General features: G+C 33.2%; 1 protein-coding gene across 2 annotated transcripts in view; it reads right to left on the bottom strand.

The window, feature by feature from the left end:
• The window catches only part of ZDHHC21 (zinc finger DHHC-type palmitoyltransferase 21), a 69,005-nt gene that overhangs the window by 32,050 nt on the left and 23,508 nt on the right, over nucleotides 1-13,447 (bottom strand). For both annotated transcript variants that reach the window (XM_037491849.2, XM_037491848.2), the window contains exons 5-6: nucleotides 11,015-11,126; nucleotides 7,257-7,395 (exon numbers count right to left, since the gene is read on the bottom strand). In XM_037491849.2, the coding sequence (XP_037347746.1) occupies nucleotides 7,257-7,395; nucleotides 11,015-11,126 (251 nt within the window). The remainder of the gene's footprint in view (nucleotides 1-7,256; nucleotides 7,396-11,014; nucleotides 11,127-13,447) is intronic.

Genomic DNA, 13,447 nt, shown 5'->3' with positions numbered 1-13,447 from the left:
ATAATTTAACAATATACGAAAAAGCCAGGCATTTGTTTATAAACATTTGAAATAATTATGTGAAAAATAGCCAAAAATCTGGAACTTGGTCAAAAATAAAAATTCATTTTCTTTAATATCCATTTATTTTATTTATTTAAAATGCTAAATCATGCCCTCCAAATTACAAACCTTGAAATCCTTAAAATGATTTTCATGCTAATAATTACTTAATGCAAGACATTAGTTTCAAGAGGGCTTTAAGATAAAATTCAACATACATCTGGATGATAAACAAATAGTCAAAATAATTTAATGTCTGATAGAAAAGCTTCTCCAAATATTTCAAAATTTGCAGCCTTTATAGATTTTGTATTCTATAGTTCCAATTAAAAATATTTAACTTGTTCCCATTTATTTAAAAGTAACCTATTACTCAAGTTTTTGCAGTTTTTCTAGAATATACATTTCACCTTAATATTGAGAAACTGTAGGATTTTTTTTTTTTAGTTACTATTTTCAACAGAGTAGTAATTCTTTTTTAGGTCCATAAGTCTTCTTTAATATAAGACTAAGCTCTTAAATCAGTATTTATAGTTTAAAAATACATTTTAAAGTTAGGCAATGATTCGTGATGAATAAGTTTTTAACTGCCTCCTTCTTACTATCCTCTCATTAAAGGATACATTAAAGTATTTCATCAAAACTTCACATTGCAAAAACATAAAACACAGAAAGTGTGTGGAAAGATATTTAAAAAGCAACGATTAAGCAAAAAATCTAAAAAGCATTGTTACTCTACAAAACAATGGGGCAAATGCAAAGCAATTAAAACAATCCAACTCAGAAAAAACTCTGTAAGAGAAATCTAGGCAGAGAGAGAAAGGGAAGAAAATCGGGGTTCCAAACCGTTCATTTCCCAGAGTTTGTGAATAGCCTGCTTTCTCTCAACTCTCTCTTTCCCATGAGCTTAACCATAATGTACCAGTTTTCTAATGAATACAGGTTAAGTGCCATTACAACAAAGTTTAAAGGGCAATCCATTTTTTCTCTTTTGTTTAATGAATAAACACTTTCACCTTAAAAAAAAAAAAAAAAAAAACCTAAGTAAGAGTTGTTAACACTTTCTTTTCCCCACCCAGGGAATAAACATTCAGCTTTAGAATTAAAAAAAAAAAAGAAAAAAGAAAAAAAAAGGTTACAAAAAATACTATGCTGCCATCTACCTATCCAAAAGGGTATAAAATAAAATGCAGAACTAAAGCCTTTAGTTCACTGTGGCTGACAGCAGAATATAGAGTCCAAGTCCATGGAATACTTTAATTATAATCTTTAATTTCAATATAATCTCCAAAGGTAGCTTGAGATCTTTGGGGATCTTTATTTCATAACCCAAATAATGGAAAGGGTAACAAGGTGAATGGGCAGGGGTACTTACATTTTCTGGCTAGCTTTATACACAAAATCAAGAGCTGGATATAATTTTTTGTTTGTTTTACAGGAAAATGGAAGGACAAACGCAAGAAGGATTATTTTTAAAAACTTCCTGTGTAACACTATTCTTTTTTTAATGTCAATGGTAGTAACAGTGACTCTTGTACTGAAATTACTGATACTTTCTAGCATTCTTAAAAAATACAATAAACGTCAGAAAAATGAGTATTACAAAAAATGTTATATATGTTTTATATTTTAGCCTTAGAAATATTTGCTATACAAACCCTTAATTGGATAAAGAGGTGCCTTTTCTTATAGCCTATTCAAAAAAGGAGTAAATCATATCTTGAAAAAGAAAATTATCAACCAGAACTTCCACAATTTGTCTTATAAAACCCAAGTATCCAATACAACTTATCAGACATATCTGAAGAACCAAATATCTGAAAACATTAGAGGAAAAAAGGCAACAAAATTAGACCCACAAGAAGATCTCAATATTGAAGTTGTTAGACATAGACACTAAAATAACTTTGATTAAAATATTTTTTAAAAATGATGAGAAATGGAGAACTTTACTAGAAGTGATTTATATGAAAAAAAGTATCAAGTAGAAAGTTAAAAAGTGAAAAACAGGGGCCTCCCTGGTGGTACAAAGGAGTTAAGCGTCAGCACTATGAAGCAATCTGCAGCTACCGCAGCACGAGTTTGATCCCCGGCTAGAGAGGCGACCTACATGGCACAGCAGACCTCCCCTGTCTCACCTAATTCTCCCCTCAGCCTTGTATTTCAGTCAGTCTACCTGTACTGTTTCCCACTCTGTCTCTGGTGAATCCTCTCACCCCCCACACCTCTGTCCTGTACCACAGTTCCTGTATGCATAAATAAATAAATCATTTTTTAAAAAGTGAAAAATATAATGACTAAATTATATAATTAAGCAACAGAAGACCTTGCCAGTAAATTAGGCAGAGCAGAAAGCTGATCAGTAAACCAGAAAATAGATCAACAGAAAATATCTAGCGTAGAGTGTAAAGGAAAATACGAAAAAGACTACAAAAATGTATGCAGTTTAGTGAGAGTTCATGTATACACAATTAGAATTAAAGATGGGCAAGAGGAAAATTGGGCAGAAGTAGTATTTAAAAGGAAACAGGCCAAGAAAGTTCCATTACATAAGAATGTCACCAAGTCACAGATTAGAGAAGTTATATGAAACTCTCAAACAGGTAACACCAAAGGGCCTCCCTGGTGGCGCAAGGGGTTAAGATGCAACCTGTGAAGCTGTACGCAGCCACTGCAGCATGAGTTTGATCCCTGGCCAGGGAGCAACCCACATAGTGCAGCCGACCTCTCCTGACTCACCCGCTGCTCCCCTCAGCAGTGTACTTTGGTCAGTCTGCCTGTTCTGTTCCCCACTCTGTCTCTGGTGAATCCTCTTGATTGATTGAAAGTCATGAGATTTAAATTGAGGGTGAGATTTCTCATGAGGGTGAGATTCTCACCCTCCGCACCTCTGGCCTGTACCCCAGCTCTTGCATGCATAAATAAATAAATCTTAAATAAAAAAAAAAAGAAAAGAAAAGAACACCAAAGTACATCTTGGAATAACTGCTAAAATACAGTAACAAAAATTTAAATCTCATGACTTTCAATCAAGATGGTACAAAAGGCTCCTGATCCCAACTCCTCCCACAGGCCTACTGAATCTACAGCTCTCTGAAAAAATTCCAGAAATTATCTGAATGACTCCTGTACATCACGAAAGAGAGAAAATACCCACAGAAAAATGGGTCTTAGCATACACTACCTGCTGTGAGTCACTCAAAACAGAGAAAGGGACTCTGACAATCACAGAGGTCTGAGAGAGATTCAAGAGCGTGGGGCAGGGTGAACAGTAAGGTTCATCTCCTACATGAGATCATTCTGTCAAGACTTAAAGAGGTGACTATTTAATGTAATGGAATAAAAAAACCAATGCAAAGAGTCTAAGAAAATTAATAAACAGAGGAATATGTTCTAAAGAAAAGAATAAAACTCCAGAAACAGACCATAATGAGATAAGTGATTTATAAAGAATTTGGAATAATGCTCCTAAGGATGTTTTTGAGATCAGGAAAATCATGAATGAGCAAAGTGAGAATTTCATGAAAAAAACAGAAAATATATGAAAATATCAAAGAGAAATCACAGAGCTTAAGAACAAAATAATTTAAATGAATTTTTTTTTTTTTTTAATAGAGGCATTTTTTTTTTATTTATTTATTTGGTTTTTTTTTTGTTTGTTTATACATGCACTGGGCACAGTCAGAAGCGCGGGAGGGTGAGAGAATTCACCAGAGCCAGAGCAGGGAGCAGAGCAGGCAGAAGGACCGAAGTACACTGCTGAGGGGAGCAGCGGGCGGCAGGAGAGGTCTGCGCGCCATGTGGGACCCTGCTCCGGTGGCCGGGGAGCAGCCGGGTATCGAACCAGCGCCGCAGAGGCCGCGGGCAGCTTCGCAGCCCAGCGCTCAACCACTGCGCCACCGGGGAGGCCCTGAAATGAAATTTTAAGAGAAGTTCAGTGGCAGACTAGATCAAGTGGCAGAAAGGAACAGCAAATCAGAGGACAGGGCAGCGGAATTCATTTGCAGAAGAGCAAAAAAGAAACAGAAATGAAAAAGTTTGGAGTGCTTATGGAACTTATGGGACACATCAGGTAGATCAATATTTGCACATTACGGGTCTCAGAGAGGGAGCAGAAAGGGACAAAAAGGTTATTTAAAAGATAATGGCTAATAATTTCCCTAACTTGTGGAAAGAATTAGGCATCCAGATCCAGGAAGCAGAGTCATATATGATGAATCTGATGAGATTCACACAAAAATACATATTAGTTAAATTGTCAAAAGTTAAAGAAAATGAATCAGAAAAATTCCAAGAAAAAAACAACTTGCTATACACAAGAGAACCCCATAATATTATCAGCAAATTTTTAGATGTTGTCAAGTGCACACACATTGTTACATTCATATGAAAACTTGATTCATATGAAATTGGTAGTCAATTACAAGAAGTAAACCGGAAAATACACAAATCTATAGTTTAATCAACATGCCACTGAAAAACCAATGAGCCGAAGAAGAAACCAAAAAAGAAATTAAAAAATCTCAACATGTGTGGTGAGAGATATATAATAGACTCTGGTAATCATTTCACTATGTATACAAATACCTGATTATTATGTCATACACCTGAAATTTAAGTAATATTATTTAAAAAAAAATCTTATGACTAATGAAAATGGAAATACAACTTAACAAAACTAACTGGGCATATAAAAGGGAAGTATGTAGCAATAAATGCCTACATTAAGAAATAAGAAATATCTCAATTTAACTTTATACTTCAAGGAACGAGAAAAAGAACACATGAAGTACAAAGTTATGAAATAACAAAGATCAAGAGCAGGAATAAAGACCAAAAAAGAAAATTAAAAAATCAATAAAACTAAGAATTATTTTTTCAGATGATAAACAAGATAAACCTTTGAATTTAATGTGCAAAAAAGAAAGACTCAAAACTAGAAATATAAGAAGAGATATTGCAACTGATATTACACAAATACAGCAGATCATGAGGTTACCATGAATAGTTATATACCAACAAATTGGACAGCCTTTAAAAAATTCTTAGAACCCACCAAGTAGAAAATCTAAACTGACCCATTACTAGCCAGTAATAAAAAAAAAAAAAAAAAAACAACTCTCTACAAACAAAACCAGCTGCCTCCATGGGTGAATTCTAATAAACATAAAAAGAAGAATTAACACCAATACTTCTCAAATTTTCCAAAAAATTGAAGAGGAAAGAGCAATTACAAATCATTTTATTATGCCAGCATTACAATGATATCAGAAACAGGATTCTACTAGAAAAATAAACTGCAGACCAGTATCCTAATGTACAAAGATGTAAAAACCCTCAACAAAATTTTAACAAACTAAATTCAGTAATTCATTGAAAGGATTACACAACATGATCAAGGGAAATTTATTCCAAGAATATAAGGATGATTCAGTATCTACAAATCAATTTGCTTCACCACATTAACAAAAAAAGTATACAAGTCACATGATCATTTCAATAGATGCCTTAAAAGCATGTAACAAAAATCAAAATCCATTCATGATAAAAACTCAACAGACTACCTATTGAGGTAATGTCCTCAATACAGTAAAAGCTATATTAAACAAGTCCACAGAAACATCATACTCAATGTGAAAAGCTAGAAGCTTTTCTTCTTCTAAGATTAGGAAAAAGACAAGGATGTCTACACTCACCACTATTATTCAACATAGAAGTGGAAGTGGAAGTCCTCGCTAGAGCAATTAAGGCAAGAAAAAGAAAGGAAAAGCAACCAAATTGGAAAGGAAGAAGTAAAACTCTCTCTTTGCAGATGACATGATACTAAACATAGAAAAACCTCAAGACTCCACCAAAAAACTCTTAGAACTAAGGAGTGAATTCAGAGTCGAGTTGTAGGGTACAAAATCAGTATACTAAAATCAGTTGCATTCAATACAATAATAGTATCAGAAAAAGAATTTTAAAAATATTTATAATTGCATAAAAATAAATGTAATCAAGGAGGTTAAAGCTCTTTACATTGAAAACAATATGACACTGATAAAACAAATTGAAGACACAAGATCTAAATCTATAGAACTTAAAAGACTTTCTCTTACTCTACTAAATTCCAAGATTAAACTGTTATTTTTAATATAAAAGTTGTTAAAAATGTAAACAGTATGAACAGTAAGAAATTTTACCATTCTTCATTAGGGATTCTATACTTCCCTTTCTCCTTCTCTGCTTGGCTTACTCACATGCATACTGTATGTGCTCTTTCTCTTACTCTTATATTCTCTCTCTCTCTCTCTCTCTCTCTCTCTCTCTCTCTCTCTCTCTCTCTCTCTCTCTTTCTCTCTCTCATGGTATTTAAAACCAGAAAGTTTAAATAACACACAGGGTCAGGCTCACTCACCAGCTCTGCACACAAAACACACAAGACTCAGAAAATACAAAAATATAAGCTCAAGTTCAAATCCCAGTTTTACAACTAAAACTAGTTGAATAATCACTTCCTGGCTTCGTGACTTCAGTAACATACTTTACCTCTAATAAGTCTATCTCCTCATCTATAAAAACGGAGGAAAAACCATTAAATCAAGAATCAAATCCAATACCCATTGTGCAGTATTGATAGATAGTTAAGTGTTTAAAAATCCTCTGTTATCACCACCACTACCACCACCACCACTATGGTGACCATTTTGAACAAGTCGTATGAGCATATATTGCAGTTTCTTGATAAAATGGGAAAAGCATTGTCTCAAATGGCACATATAATAACTTTATAATGGATTCTACAAATTCCCTTAATCATTGTTAAAAGTCATAGGGGAAAAAGTTCCTTTTCAAGAACTTAACAGTCCTTTGAGAACAAGTAATATATTTGACTGTTTTTAGTTCTGAAAATAAGTGAACACTTTCCCTTTGTTTTTGATTATTGTAAATATTTTTTAAATTCAATGACATATACTCAGAAAGAAATATGTTGATTTTTAAAGACAATCTCTCTATACTAATAAACAATCACAAATAAATTTGGTAAAGAAAACGTCAGGCTATGGTCCACTTTCACAATCCCAATATAATGTAAATACTGTAAAGTGAACAATTTGGTGGAGGGGGGTTGTTTTCAAACTTCTTCACTTAAAGACATTGCTGTATATTAATAACTATAATAACTGTATGTTATACCTCCTCTAACAATAATGGATATAAACGCCTCTTACCAAGTCGCGCTTTTTTAGTGGCAGAAAGTAGTAATAGTGGCAGAAACCAACTATCAACGCATAACAAGTAAGAAGTTCAGTGTAGAAACACAACTGCAGAAAAAGCCAATGATTATCTTCACCAACACAATTGTTAATCCTGAAGGAAAAAAAATGAAAAAAGAAATATTTTCAACTTTAATAAGACATTAATTTCAAAATTGGTGAAACTGAAAATAAACAATTTTATACATTCCACATATGCGGAAATATGTTAAAGCCACATAAATTAAAAGCCAACAGTATTCAGGAAAAGATAATATAAATATGCCATTTCACAACTGTAAGGCACTGCTACTGCACACAGGAAGTCCACATACATGATGCCCTTCAACTACAATTCAGTGAGGCAGGAAGAACAGATGGCAGTCTCCTCCTTTCATTGATATGGGAACAAGAACGAAGGTGTTTTAGCCACTTTCTAAAGCACACGCAGTTAGAAGAGATAGTATCCAAGCAAACAAGAATGCTCCTCTCCTATATAATACTTTCCATCACAGCTTTTTAGCTGCGGAGAGAAATTTGAATGATTCAAAACAAAATAAGTTCAACTTGTCATTCTGACACACTTGCTAAGTATACACAATTTTTCATAATTTTAAAAACTATCTAAGGTTGTTAAAAATAAAAGCAGATACCAACTATTTACAAATTCTTAGGGCTACAATAGATAACCCTAAGCGGGACAAAGGATTAATGTTACAATCCCCAAATTTTCAAGATTAATGCAGGTGAATATTTTATTATTCCAAATTTTTACTCTACCCAAATTTTCAATATTTTAGCAGAAACTCTATTTCAAAACTAAAAATTACTTTGCACAATGAAAATGTTTTCATTTCAATATATTGTTAGATTTTTCAGTATACTGTCACTATCTGAAAAAAAATATATATATAAAAAAACCAGGTTCAATTCCTAACTCCAATTGTTATTTTAAACATATGTCCATAAAACTATTTTTTAAAAAATCAAATATAGAACTAAACTGAAAAATCTCCTGAAGGAATTTCTAAGACTTATGAGCTCATGTTTTGTAAACAAGAAAATTTCCTGTGTGTGGTTATTTATAAGCAGGACTAACAGAGAAACATGCTTTTATATGAACTAAAAAATACACTTCAACATCTGTTGCTTGAAAGATGACTTATCCTTTTTTCATTCTTCCTGCCCCCAAAATCTGAGACATAACTGCTATGATCATGGCATTCGTCTTATCCAGAGGGCTTTAAGAAACACTGTGGCACTAATCTATACAGGTAAGACTTGTTTTTGTAATAATTAAACTACTTAGTATGATCACAATCAGAAATACAGAATATTCTGAGGTGATCTGAGAATTAATCTCCAAATCTAAAACTGTCAGGCTGTTAAAATAATAGTGTGGAAAATATCAAAAATTCTCTATCACATACAAGTGAAATCATACAGTTTGTTTTTCTATGTCTGGCTAATTTCACTAAGCACAATTCCCTCTAGAAAGCAAACAGATGAACTAAGTGAAACAAAAATAAATTTTGGGACTGTAAGACCAATTAGTGGTTATCACAGGGAATGGGGCTGGCTACACCCAGAAAAGGGGACAATGGCATGGTGAATGAATGATAGAATTGGATTTTTAGTGAGGAATTTAATGTAGTATATACACATGTTGATTCTTATTAATGCACATCTGTAACTTATTATTGCAATAAAAATTTAATAAGGCAGTTCTATTTCACATATAAAAAAATTCTACTTCCTTCCAGTTTACACTGTACATTTCCCTCACTCTCTGCGTATCTCTGCAGTACTATATTAGGGAATATAATCATGAAAATTCCTAAATCTATTTGCATCTAGACCACCTTCCCTTCTTATCCTCCAGCCGTTTCTGCTTTCCCTCTCCCTCCCAACAACATTCTGAAAAAATAAGTAAAACTATGGAAACAAGAGGTCCCAAAATAGAGAAACCACACCAATTTTAGAATTTAAGTTAAAGGGTAATTTATTTGGTCACTGAGTTAGTCTTTATTCCTTAAAAATAAATAATATCACTAATCTCTATCATACAATCCACTTTTATTTATTTATTTTATTTTATTTTTTTTTTTTATTTTTATTTTTTTAAAGATTTATTTATTTATTTATTTATACAAGCACTGGGTATAGTCAGAAGCACGGGAGGGTGAGAGAATTCACCAGAGCCAGAGCAGGGAGCAGAGCAGGCAGAAGGACAGAAGTACACTGCTGAGGGGAGCAGTGGGCGGCAGGAGAGGTCCGCGTGCCATGAGGGACCCTCCTCCCGTCGCCCGGGAGCAGCCAGAGATCGAACCCGCGCCGCAGAGGCAGCGGCCAGCTTCGCAACCCAGAGCTCAACGGCTGTGCCACCGCGGAGGCCCATACCATCCACTTTTAACTGATTATCTTTTAAGTTTAACTACTGAATTATTTTGGAAGGAAATATCAATATACAAATGTATCGTGAACATTTATTATATTTTTCGTTAATGAGAAATACTATATTTTATATTTTATATTTATATTTTATATTTAAAATATTATATTTTTCATTAATGAGAAATACTGCCACTTATCTAAATACCTAGCTTTTAAAAAAATCTATTACTATTGTGACTATACATGATCACTGAGATTTAGATTCAAGATAAAATTTTTAAAATGTAACTAAATGTCATATCCTATCTTGTTAACAAAATCACAAAATTTTTAAATTTTATATAGCAGTATGCTGTTTTCTGAAATTTTTTTTCTCCAATTTCAATTACCTTCTACTTAAATAATCAGTTTGTAATAAAACACAAATTTCCACTAAAAGACTACTAATAACTTGTGTAAAGATACTGAAAATAACAGAAACTTTAAATTGATTAGCATTACTATTAGGCAAAGTTAGTTAACTTTAGAAATATGCAGTTATAAACTTAAGAAGTTCATTTTGTAGCTAATTTTGTATATATGCATACATGTGTGTACAACACACATGTATGCATGTACATATATTTATAGAGAACTGCACTACATCAGCTTAAATTTTTATACAGCAATCCCATGTTAGGAAAACAGAATTAAAGACACTATCTTGCTCACAAATTTTTATGACAGTTCTGAAGTGAGATACAATGCAGAATTCTCACAGCATTTGTTTTTAAATATTCTATTTCTCAAGTGAACTTTTTCTTTAAATATTACAAGAGAGCCCCCTATTGACAAAAAATGTTGACAGTTCAGTAGAATCACTCAATATGCCTGCAATATTTATAATATATCTAAATCAAAATACTGAAAAAGACTAAAAGAGAGAGAAAAGATGTATCAGGATATCGGAAATGCATTATTATTTAATTTAGTAAACAGGAAGGGAAATTCAAAAAATAGGATATATATAGCACTCATTACAAGTAGAAACAGTAGCATCTACCATTTAGGTACTTTCTTTGGGTCAGATGTTGCACTGAATGCTTTACACACATTGCCTCATTTAATACAAATACCTTAGTTCATTTGCATTTACATGGGTGCATGTACTTTCCTAGTTTTCTGCTCAGTACTCTGTTTTAGAATACGATCTCTGCAGAAAAGACTTTGGAAGTTAACAGAACCATATGACCAAAGAAAAATGACCTTTTAAAAACTGTGTAACTTTAATATAATTTTTGTTTAAACCTGTTAAGTATCAAGATTTACTTTTTACTAAAAATGAATTATTCTTTTCTTACCATGGACAGTGATGATCCATTCTCCTAACACAGTGGCCACAGCGGCTGCAGTGATGGGAACGCTTTGGTCTCATCAGATTACACTTGTTACATAATTCCCAGAACTCCCTTTCTAAAGAAGGAAATTAGAATCCATTTAATGAAGGCGAATGAGTAATGTCAAAATTCAGCAACAACTTTCTCAAAGATATAAGAAGTCTCCAGCATATACTGAAATTTTTCTTCTAAGTCTCCAGTATAAATGTGTTTGCCATAAAAGCTGTTGTTCTATTCTATATGTCTTATTTATTTCTTTCTAATTTAATTTCTTATTTATGTCTTTCTAATTTAAAACTATGAAAATAAGACTATTAATAGTCAAAGTAAAAGAAAACAATGTATTTGGGTTTCAGCTAGAATAGTAAGTAAAATCTAACGACAAAACCCTAAAATACAATCAAATTGCAGTATTAAATATTTAAGCAAATTAATTTCCAGACATTTATTACCTGAAGGCTCAAAAGAAGAAATGAAACTGAACCCTGACTTCAAATGAGTTTAGAGGGGATTAGAATAATTTTAGAAGTGAAAGTGATAACAGGAAAAGTTAATAGAAATAAAGGAGTTCTTCACAAGTAGGGACCACCTCTAATCTGTAGTGAAGAATGAAAGCCTAAAATTAAGTTCTGTGATAAAAGCATGAAATTTGCAGAAATAAAAACTTAATTGTTTTCATTATAAGGTATTCTAAACAAATCCACTGAAACTGTATGGGAGTCATCAACAAAGACAATACTTTATTATATCAGAATTTATCATATTTGTTAAAGTGGAATTTTACTTTCATAAAATTCTTAAATCCTTCATCACTTACATTTAAACTTCACCCTAACCTCATTAAAAATTTGGGCATAGTAAAATTAACCTAACTTCCATGTTTAGGATGAATATTAGTACATGCAAAATGTGACATTAGTATATAGTATGTGGTCACTAAATGCCTGCTGACATATAATTTTACAATTTAAAAAATGAAAAATCCTAAATATAAGCAAAAGAAGATCATTTTCTAAATTTCAATGTTCAAAAAAATATACACTACTTTAATTCCATTATTTCATTTTAATGACTCAGAGTAAGATTAATAAACTGAAATTTTAAATAGTAAAGTTTTAGGAAGACATTTTGCTATAAGTACCACTGAAAATATCTATAGCCAACTGATCCAATAATATGAAAGTTGAGAAATCTCTTACATTTAAAACTTCATTAAAATTGTTTCAATTCTTATTTTAACAAAAAAGAGCAATGATAAAAAGTTCAATACATACAAACTAAACTAGTCTTACCATAAATGAAATAAAGCCTCATTTAATATGTGGCATCATACAAAGTCAAAAGCATAATCTTTTTTCCCATTTAGCTAGATGGGAAACATCCAAATATTAAACATCCAAATATTAAAACTTTGAATTCACGTAAGTGAATCCAAACAGGGATAATTCTGAGAAACTCACTGATAGGCAGCTTTGTTGCTGTGTGAACAAAATAGAATGTATATATTTCAAACAGTAATTCTCCATTTCTCTGGCATTGCAATTCAGGAGTGGTTCTTGGAAGAAGAATTGAGTGATCCATGGTTTCTCATTGCTCCAGCAGTATGCTGGCACTGTGTACTTCTTACTATACTTGAAGTCCTCGGGGTTGCATGTCAGATCACAAAAGGTTTTAATCTGTAGTCTGCAACACTGTCCCTGCAAGTCTGCAAGACTGTTACCCTGTCCTTAAAAGCTTATAACCTGGCACTAACTTGAACGCCTAATAGAAGAAAGTATTTTCACATACCCTTCTCCAGAATAGGGAGGTTTCATCTATATTGAAGATTTGCTTTGACAAGTAATTTACCTCCACAGTAAGCTTTTCTAGAGCTTCTTTTTATTTTTTAAAGATTATTATATTTATTTATGTATATAAGAACCGGGGTATAAGCCAGAGGTGTGGGCGGGGGGAGAGGATTCACCAGAGACTGGGTGGGGAGCAGAACAAGTGGAGCTACTGAGATACGCTGGTGAGGGGAGCAGCAGGGGAGACAGGAGAGGTCTGCTGTGCTATGTGGGTAGTTCCCTGGCTGGGATGGAACTCATGCCACAGTGGCTGGCAATAGCTTGATAGCACTGAGACTTTAACCCCTGTACTACCAGGGAGGCCCCTTATTTAGAGTTTCTTAAAATTTTTCAGCTGCCGGGCATCCCTGGTGGTGCAAAGGATTAAGAATCAGCACTCTGAAGCTATCGGCAGCCACTGCAACATGAGTTCAATCCCGGGCCAGGGAGCTAATCCACATGGTACAACAGACCACTCCCATCTTGCCCACTGTTCCCCTCGGCAGTGTAACTCAGTAGCTCCACCTGTTCTACTCCCCACTGTCTCTGGTGAATCCTCTGACCCTCCCTG

This window comes from Talpa occidentalis, unplaced genomic scaffold (genome assembly GCF_014898055.3).
Source record: "Talpa occidentalis isolate TD23 unplaced genomic scaffold, MPIMG_talOcc4v2.1 talOcc4.7, whole genome shotgun sequence".
NCBI lineage: Eukaryota > Metazoa > Chordata > Mammalia > Eulipotyphla > Talpidae > Talpa > Talpa occidentalis.
This window is presented reverse-complemented; position numbering and strand designations above follow the sequence as displayed.